At 37.5% G+C, this 10,304-nt stretch overlaps 2 protein-coding genes across 2 annotated transcripts; one reads left to right on the plus strand and one right to left on the minus strand.

Moving 5' to 3' along the window:
* Positions 3,499 to 5,166, plus strand: LOC109240479 (galactolipase DONGLE, chloroplastic-like). The gene has a single exon (XM_019407139.1). The coding sequence runs from the start codon at positions 3,556 to 3,558 to the stop codon at positions 4,981 to 4,983; it is 1,428 nt and encodes a 475-aa protein (XP_019262684.1). The 5' UTR covers positions 3,499 to 3,555; the 3' UTR covers positions 4,984 to 5,166.
* Positions 9,269 to 10,077, minus strand: LOC109234258. Its single transcript, XM_019400168.1, has 2 exons — positions 9,809 to 10,077; positions 9,269 to 9,695 (listed from the first exon to the last, which is right to left on the minus strand). The coding sequence occupies exons 1-2, from the start codon at positions 10,075 to 10,077 to the stop codon at positions 9,269 to 9,271; spliced, it is 696 nt and encodes a 231-aa protein (XP_019255713.1).

Here is a 10,304-nt window from a genome sequence, read left to right on the forward strand (position 1 = left end):
TCTTAACAAGGTTAGAAAGGAGACTCACCTCGCTCCGAAGGACCATAACCGACATTCCACGCCCTTCCGAAGACTCGAATCGATGCACAACGCTCCAAAACTAGCCAATAATTATGTAAATCCATTAATATATGCTAAGGTACTCATTATAATCCAATTTATAACAATTCCTAACCCCGATCGAAAAGTTGACAAAAATGCCCTCGGGCCCAGGTGCCCGGAATCCAAAATTTTTCGAAGATAAAGATTACCCATGGCCTCACGAACTCAAATATATGATTTTCTCTAAATTCCATACCCAAAATCGTGGTCAAAATTCAAGAATACTAGTTTTCTAGGTTTCCCCTCAAATCTCAAGTTTTCTACAGTTTTCCAAGTCTAAATCCATATAGAAACCTTGTATATACTCAAAACTAGTAGAAATCACTTACCTCATGCTTGGTGATGAAAATGGCACTCCAAAGTTGCTCCAAAATCGGCTCCCATGGAAGAAATGAAGTGAAAATGAGCCAAACTTCGATTTTTAAAGAAACCTCTCTGCCTCCAGCAATTTCCGCATCTGCGGTCCCGCATCTGCGGAAAATTTCCGCATCTGCGGTCCCGCATCTACGGTTATGACAGCAACCAACACTTTTCTCGACACGGAAATGAGCATAACTCCCTCATACGATGTCCAAATTCGACGATTCTTTTTGCGTTGGCTCCGAAATTACGATACGGATCTAATGGCTCAATAAAAACTTAATTTGGAGCTCATTTGCTTAATATGGCACCCCTTTATGTCCAAAGAAACGACGTTGAAACATCAAATAAGAGCGCGATACAACCCGAAACACACCCGAGGCTCCCGGGACCCCGACCAATCACACCAACCAATCCCAAAACACATTACGGACTTGCTCGAGGCCTCAAATCACATCAAACAACGCTAAAATCATGAATCAACCCCTAATCCAAGCTTTATGAACTTTAGAACTTCCAACTTCTACTTTCGATGCTTAAACCTATCAAATCACGTCCGATTGACTTCAAATTTTGCACAGAAGTCATATTCGACATTACGGACCTACTCCAACTTTCGGAATCGGATTCCGACCCCGATATCAAAAAGTCCACTTCCGGTCAAACTTCTCAAAAACGTTCAAATTTCTATCTTTAGCCAAATGGCTCCAAAATGACCTACGGACCTCCGAATTCACTTCCGATCGCGCTCCCAACTCCAGAATCACCATACGGAGCTGCTCCCAGACTCGGAATCCCAAACGGACATCGATATCACTAAAATGCACTTCAACCCAAACTTATGAAATTTCTTTCAAAATGCTACTTTCCACAATAGGCGCCAAAACGCCCCCGGGTCATCCAAAACCCAATCCGGGCATACGCCCAAGTCCGGAATCATCATACGAACCTGCTGGAACCTTCAGATCCCGATTTCGGGGTCATTTACTTAAAAATTCAATCCTAGTTAATTCTTTCAACTTTAAGCTTCCGAAATGAGAATTCTCTTTCCAAATCAACTCGAACTTCCCGGAATTTAATTCCGACCACGCGTACAAGTCATAATACCTGAAATGAAGCTCATGGCCTCAGACTGCTGAACGACGCGCTAGGGCTCAAAACGACCGGTCGGGTCGTTACGAAATAATTTCCATTTTAGGGTTCTTATTTCTTGGTAAACTCAAGTTATTTAAACACACAACAGCAATTATCAAATACATTTACCAAATCTTATGTGGTCCTCATCCCCTTAATTGAAGCTCATCCAATAGAAAAATAGCGGTTAGAAAGAGTTGTACTAAAAGCTATTTAAAACTTCTAATATTAGAAATATATTTCTTAAAAGTTATGTGAACTAAACAGTGTTCTTGTTCTCTCTCCAAAATTTGTTAGTAAATCTACAGAATTACACACTAAAGAAAGAAAAATCTGTTTTTCTATCTGAACCCTTAACAAAATTTGATAATACATGCTAAGTTTTTGTTTTGGGTCCCTATTGTGAGTTCAGTTTACTAACCACTTAATCGATGGGAAAATGACATCATACAATCACTCTTAAAATAATAGCCGAAAATATTATATATATATATATATATATATATATATATATATATATATATATATATACACACACACACACACACATACACACACACTTCTGTATGTTATATACAAAAAAATATACAAATTTTATACATTTTTGCGGCTATCGGATATAAATAATTTCGGCCGCTGGCTAAAAGTGATTAATGCCCTTGATCTATTTTAGTGAGAAATCTCATATGTTATCTATATATAACTGCATTAAATGCATGTCTTAATTTGTAAGAATTTTAATTATATCATTAGATCACCTTTAATTACCAGTTGCAATAGGTAATTTATCTCGTTTTCAAGAATACAATTTACATATACGAAGGAGACTTACCTATAGATATCCTCTAAGTGACCTTTTATACTGACAGTATATATAACTTGAACTCAGTCAAATATATATATTCCTTAGCTCAAACGTATGTAAGTCTCACCTTCCTTTATTTTTCTTTTATTTGATACTAGATCTGCCAAAACAGAATATATACTGTTATTCTAGTTAAGCCATTACATCTATTATATGACTATGCAAATTATATAAGACCTACTTTAATTCATATGAGATCTCATCTCTTTATAATCTAAATTCTTAACTTTCTTTAGAATCTAACAACCTCTCCTTAAGATGCTACTTAATCTGCATAACCGTCCAAATCAAGATTATGAAATTGGATCATGTATATTATAGAAATTCTTAGTTAGAAAAGGCTCTTTAAATTTGCCCTTTTAAATATCAGCATATAGATATTAAGATACTTAATGATAAGGACTTGGTAGGGGGAAAAGAGGAATGATGATTGTAGTATAGTCTAAACTCTAAACAGTTGTGCTAACAAACAATTTTAAGAATTGATTAACTTTCTTCATTTATATTACGAAAATTAAAAGATCTTTTACTTCATCATAGTTGTTGTTCGTAAGACAAAACCTACGTATTGTGCATCTTTGATGTTATGCTCGCGCATGACAAGCACAACCATATATATACAGTATAATATTTTATTTGTCAGCAAGCTGACAAGTTCGCTATCTATCTATCTATCTATCTATCTATCTATATATATATATATATATATATATATATATATATATATATATATATATATATATATATATATGCTAGTAATAATCTTTTGTATACAATAGCACCAAACCTTTGAACTCAACCATATAGGTTAGTATTTGCAGCACTATATAATTATTAAGCAAATAAATTACTAAATACTTGAGGCCAACCGACCACTTTCATACTATAGAATTCTGAATATTTTTTCAGTCAAAATTCCTAGCCAAACACGCCTTTATTCCCCCTCCCACCGTCCGTGGCATCACAGTCCATATCAAATATATATACACACAATACCATAAATCAAAATTCCATATATACTCCTTTCTCTACCTCTCTCACTGCTCTCCTTTCTTTCTAAAGCATTCGATATTCGAAACTCATTGCTATTTTTCATGGCGTCCACAATGCTTAAATTGCCAGATCTAAATATGAAATTTTCTACATTTTCGGGTGAGTTTCCAACAAAATTATCATCTTCATTATCATCAAAATTGTTACCAATTATGGCTTCTACTTCTGTGCATGAACCACTTGTAATATCAAGAAAAAATATTACTACCACTAACATTGGTCATAATATTATGACAACAACATTTAGTCATGATAGTAACATTAGTAGTAATACTACTAATAATACATTGGCTTCCATGTGGAGAGAAATTCAAGGGTCAAAAAATTGGGAAAATTTAGTGAATCCATTGGATAATCTTTTACAAAATGAGATTATTAGGTATGGGGAGTTTGTAGCTGCATGTTACAATGCTTTTGATCTTGATCCAAATTCAAAAAGATACTTGAATTGCAAGTATGGAAAAAATAGTATGTTGAATGAAGTTGGCTTGGGAAACTCAGGCTATAATATAACAAAGTACATTTATGCTACTACAGATATCAATGTTTTATCAATTGGTCAAAAATGCTCTAGTGGAAGATGGATTGGTTATGTTGCAGTTTCAAATAATGAAGAATCTAAGAGACTGGGTAGGAGAGATGTGCTCATCACGTTCCGTGGAACGGTCACTAATCCTGAATGGATAGCGAATTTGATGAGCACATTAACTCCTGCTCGTCTCGATCCAAATAATCTCAGGCCTGAAGTTAAGGTTGAAGCAGGATTTTTGAGTTTGTACACCTCGAACGAGGGTGAAAAGTTTGGTCTTGGAAGTTGTCGCGAACAATTACTTTCTGAGATACGGAGAGTAATAAATATGTATAAAGGTGAAGAAATGAGCATAACAATTGCAGGACATAGCATGGGAAGTGCATTAGCCCTTTTATTAGCTTATGATATCGCAGAGTTGGGATTGAACACAACAACTGTGCCTGAATCCCAAGTAAGTCAGAATCGACTACATGAATCCTCACTGGCTGTAACGAAAAATAACATCATACCGGTCACGATTTTTTCCTTTGGAGGTCCTAGAGTTGGAAATCTTGGCTTCAAAGACAGATGTGAAGAGTTAGGTATAAAAGTATTGAGAATAGTGAATGTGAATGATCCCATCACAAAACTTCCTGGGATTTTTTTGAATGAGAATTTTAGGGTTTTATTGGGTGGTAAATATGAGGTTCCTTGGAGTTGTTCATGTTATGCTCATGTTGGAGTTGAAATCTTGCTAGATTTCTTTAACATGCAAAACCCTACTTGTGTACATGACTTAGGAACTTATCTCAATTTGCTCAGAATTCCTAAGAGTAATTTGCAAGTTCAAAGAGAAGAAGGCAATGATTTCTTCAATATAGCAAAGGAGTTTTTCCTTTGGGGGCTCAATATTTCAATGCTTTACAATGGAGAAATAATGTTGCCATCCATTTGGTGAAGTTAGTTGAAACTAGCATAAAGGATATTATAAATAGCTTTAATTAACAATGTAACTGCACTTTTGGAAATATCATAGGTTGTAGTTTGCAAATATATGAGTATATATTTTTGTACAATTATTATAATTGTAACTAGGGAGTATTGCGAGGAAGGATGACTTTTACATTGTCCTTTTTTTGCATTTGATGATGTTATGTCCGTAACAATAGCCTTAGGGCACCGACTCTACGAAGTCACAATTGAATCTTTTTGTGAATTATAATTCAAAGGCGTGAAGCGAATACTTCTAAATGCTTAGCCTGCATCTTATTATATTGGCTATATTTGTTTTTGTCATGATAATGAATGAAAAGCGAGATGAGAGTGCCATTTTCAGATTGATTAATAGATAGCATATTCTATCATGCAGGAACCTATTACTTTGTAGTGATGCATATTATGTTATAATATATTTCATCGCTTAATTTCTACCCAAAAAAAAAGAGGATTTTGAAGGATGTGTGTATATTTTGTCGCTCTAATAAATATACGTATTTAATAAAAAATTTAATACAAATATAGTATTTTGACTAAATTTAATTGGTTCGGCCGAACCGGTAACTGTAATCAAATTATTAAGCTTTGTCCTAAAGGAACACAAATAATTGCTGAAAGTGTTCATTTTCCATTGCCTTTGCTGCGTATATTTATACAGTGGATTTGTGAATCCAAATCTAAGTAGATAAGTACAACAGATATTTACACAAGAGTTAGAATCTCAGTAAAACTAGGACTCTAGTTGAAAGCAATTTAAACTAACGGAATCACGTGGATAATGAAAAGCTGTTATGATTTTGAATCCCTTTATCATGCCCCCGCAAGATGGGCTGGATGGAAAGAAGACCAATCTTGTTGACTAGTTGGAGAAACGCCCGCTTAGGTAGGGCCTTTGTAAGGGGATTCGCTAATTGTTCACCTGTTGGTATATATCGCACGACAATTTCTCCCTTGGAAACTTGGTCTCGAACAAAATGAAAGTCAATGGCTACATGTTTCATCCTACTATGGAAAACAGGATTTTTACAAAGATAAGTAGCACCAATATTGTCACAATATATAACTGGTAACTTGAGCTGCTTTAAAAAGAGTTCACGAAGAAGATTAGAGAGCCAGTTCACTTCAGCCACTGCAGTAGCCACCGCCTTATATTCTGCTTCAGTAGATGATCTAGCAACTGTACGCTGCTTTTTGGATGACCAACTGATCGGATTAGAGCCAAGAAAAATTAAGTAGGCTGATGTAGACATGCGATCATCATGGTTGCCGGCCCAATCAGCATCAGAGAATGCTGTTAGGGACAAGGAAGAAGACTTCTTGAAGTGTAAGCCATAAGTTATAGTGTGCTTCAAGTATCGAAGAAGCCTTTTGACAGCCTGCCAATGCTTAGCAGTTGGAGAGTGCATGAATTGAGCTAATTTGTTTACTGCAAAGCAAATATCTGGACGAGTGAGCGATAGGTATTGCAAAGCACCAATAGCTCGCCGATACTCTTTTGCATCCGTTGGAGCAGAACCATCATTGAGAGACAACACTGATGAATTAGACAGTGGAGTAGACACCCCTTTAGCATCTAACATGTTGTGGCGTTCTAGTATATCGGATATATATTTGTGCTGGGTCAGAAGTAAGCCACCATTGTATGGAGTAACTTCTACACCGAGGAAGTAGTGTAGGCTGCCCAAATCTTTAAGAGAAAATCGAGAGGCCAATCTAGTAATAATAGACTGAACAGCAGACCTCGAGTTACCTGTGATAATAATATCGTCTACATACACTAGAAGAAATAGCAGAGACTCACCACAATGATAGATGAACAGAGAGTTATCAGAATGAGCATTAGTAAAACCACACGAAAGCAAGTAAGAACGAAGCTCCAAATACCAAGCACGGGGAGCTTGGCGTAGACCATAAATAGCTTTCTTCAAGAGGCAAACATGATCTGGAAATCGAGAATCCACAAAGCCTTGAGGTTGTTTCATAAAAATAGTGTCATGCAAAGTACCTTGTAAAAAGGCATTGTTGATGTCCAACTGATGGATAGGCCAACCAAAGGTGACGGCGATGGAGATAATAACACGTACTGTGGTATGTTTTGCTACTGGGCTAAATGTGGAGTCGAAGTCAAGGCCTGGTCGTTGGGTATATCCTTTGGCGACAAGGCGCGCTTTATAGCGCTCCACAGTGCCATCAGGATTGTGTTTGATTTTGAAGATCCATTTACATCCTATGACATTATGATGGGGGGATGGGGGTACCAAGGACCAAGTTTGATTGCGTTGTAGAGCATCAAACTCTACTTGCATTGCATTACGCCAGTGAGGATGTTGGCAAGCTTGGCGATATGAACTAGGAGCTAATGGAAGAGGAGATGATCCAGTTGTGGCTAAATAATCAAAGACCTCTTTTGGTTTGAAAATATTGTTCATTGACCGTGTTACTGGTCGATTTTGGTTGGGTGATAAAGCAGACCGGTTAGACTGGTTAGTTGACATTGGTGGAGTTGTGGTTATTTCAGAAGAAGTTGTTTGGGGATGAGTTGAGTCTTGAGGATGAGATGGGCAGGTGTAGTTTCCAGTAGTGTTAACAGTAAGTGTTGGATTGGGTTGTGCAGGGAGTGAAACAGGTAGAGAAGAAGAGAAAGGTGAAGTAGTTACCTGTGATGGTGATACAGAAGGCTCATCACTGATCAAGGCAGAGTAATGGGAATCTCTGTTCATCGGCGCCATTTGTATCTCATCAGATAGAAGAGCTTTGGAAGAAGTTTGACCTTCTCTAGTAGGTGAAGAAGATTCAACAGGATGAATTACCCATGGACCTATTTGTGTAGGATTGACACGAGGTAGAGTAGTTTGATAGTTTTTGAAGGGGAATACCGACTCTACAAAAATGACATGGCGAGAAGAGTAAAATTTCTGATTTTGAGGGTCGTAGCAAATGTAACTGCTTGACATTTTTTCATACCCCATAAATACACATGGTTTTGATTTATTGTCTAACTTGTGGCTTGTGTATGGCCTAAGCCATGGATAGCATAAACAACCGAAGACCCGGAGTTTCGAGTAGTTGGGAGCAATGTTAAATAATGTTTGATAAGGTGATTTATTTTTGAGAATCGGTGTAGGCATGCGATTGATTAAGTATATGGCTGCTTGACATGCTAGTGACCAAAAATAAAGTGGAACGGATGCATGGTGTAGCAGAGTAAGAGCCGTCTCTATGATATGACGATGCTTTCGTTCAGCCGTCCCAACATGTTGGGGAGTGTACGGTGGGCTGGTGAAATGTTGAATGCCCAGGCGACTAAGTAAAGAACGTAGGCCAATGTATTCGCCACCACCATCACTATAGACAGAACGAATTGATGTATTAAAGTATTTTTCAACTTGATTTTTAAAGTTATCAAAGACGGACATGATATCAGATTTTTGTTTAACTGTGAAAAGCCAAGAATACTTCGTAAAGTGGTCGACAAAAACAATATAGTAGCGAGACTTATCAAAGGAAGGAATAGGAGAGGGTCCCCACACATCTGAATACAGAATGTCAAGAGGTCTAACACTTTGCAAAGTATTTATTCCAAATGAGAGACGATGACTCTTATTACATAAGCAAGAATCACAAAAAGTAAAAGACTTGGATGTAGACACCGGAAGGTTCAATAACGAGACCATTGACTTTGTGACGCGAGGTTGAGGATGACCAAAACGAGCATGCCATAAATGTAGTGGTGGATGACTAGTTGACATTGCAAACTGAGTTGAAGGTGGGGACTGCTTGGCGACACGATCAATTGATGGCCATTCGTACAGATCCCCATTATTCTGGCCTCGAAGAAGGGATGCCCCCGTTCTCAGATCCTTCACGACAAAAGAATATGGAAAGAATTCAATGGAAGAATTATTTTGTCTACAAAACTTGGCTACTGAAATAAGATTTTTTCTTATGTGAGGTGCACACAGGACATTATTAAGCATAAATGAATTAAAATTAGAATTTGAGAGAGTGGTGTTTCCTATATGTGAAATAGGAATATCATTACCGTCACCAATGATGATCTCGTCCGTGCCAGTGAAATCTGATGCAGACATGAGGTTTTGTGGATCATTTGTCATGTGGTGTGATGCTCCTGAGTCAATCACCCACCGGCTATTTGACATGTTGTTACGAGCAGCAAAATTAGCTTGCATTTCAGCAGCAGAGTGAGATTTTGAGCGGCAAACTTTAGCTATATGACCAAATTTGTCTCAAAGTTGACACTGAACTCGTTGATTGTTGAATTGTTGCGGATTATATCCATTCTGATGTTTGAGATGATTGTTGGACTGTCCATTTGTGGAGAAGGACTTGCGATTGGTGTTGAAGTTGTTACTACGAGGTCGACTGTTTGAGGAGTTTCTCTGATTGAGTTGAGCAATGATAGTGAGTTGTTCCTTCTTGGCATCTTCATGCTTTAGGAAAACTTCATGACCAAGTAGTTTATCATATAGTTCTTCAAAGCTTATAGGTGTGTCTCGGGCTCGGATGGCTGCTGAAATTTCCTTAAATTCAGGACCTAAACCACTAAGGACTTTAATCGTCAACTCTTCGCTGGTTAAAGGAGATCCAGTGGCTGCCAGTTCATCCGCTAAGGATTTTATTTCACCCATGAAATCAGCAATAGATTTTGAATTCCTTCGCAGTGCGGATAGTTGTTCACGAAGTCCAAAAATCCGAGCCTGGGATTTGTTGGCATATGTAGTGTGAAGACATTTCCAAGCAAGTGCAGCTNAAGAAGGCTATCTTGCCTTGTCCAGATTTTGAGGCTGGGTTGGGCTTGCTTGAACCATCTGTTAGAAATAAGGAACTGTGGAGGACACAGTTCCGTGCCATCTACATAACCCATGAGATCATATCCAATAAGGAGAGTGGAAAGTTGAGCTTTCCATGTCGAGAAATTGTGACTGCCAGTGAGTTTGAGAGGTAGTTGGGATGCAGGATTAATGGTGATTAGTTGATTTGGTGGAGGGGCACTGCCACCAGTAGCAGCAACAACAATAGTATCTGAAGAGGACATTGTTGCTGGTTTGGTTTGACAGAGAAAAAAAAAAAGAGGTGTTCCCAGAATCAATTACTCGTTGGAGTCTTTGATGCTCTTGATACCATAAAGGAACACAAATAATTGCTGAAAGTGTTCATTTTCCATTGCCTTTGCTACGTATATTTATACAGTGGATTTGTGAATCCAAATCTAAGTAGATAAGTACAACAGATATTTACACAAGAGTTAGAATCTCAGTAAAA

Source organism: Nicotiana attenuata, chromosome 1 (assembly GCF_001879085.1).
Source record: "Nicotiana attenuata strain UT chromosome 1, NIATTr2, whole genome shotgun sequence".
Lineage (NCBI taxonomy): Eukaryota > Viridiplantae > Streptophyta > Magnoliopsida > Solanales > Solanaceae > Nicotiana > Nicotiana attenuata.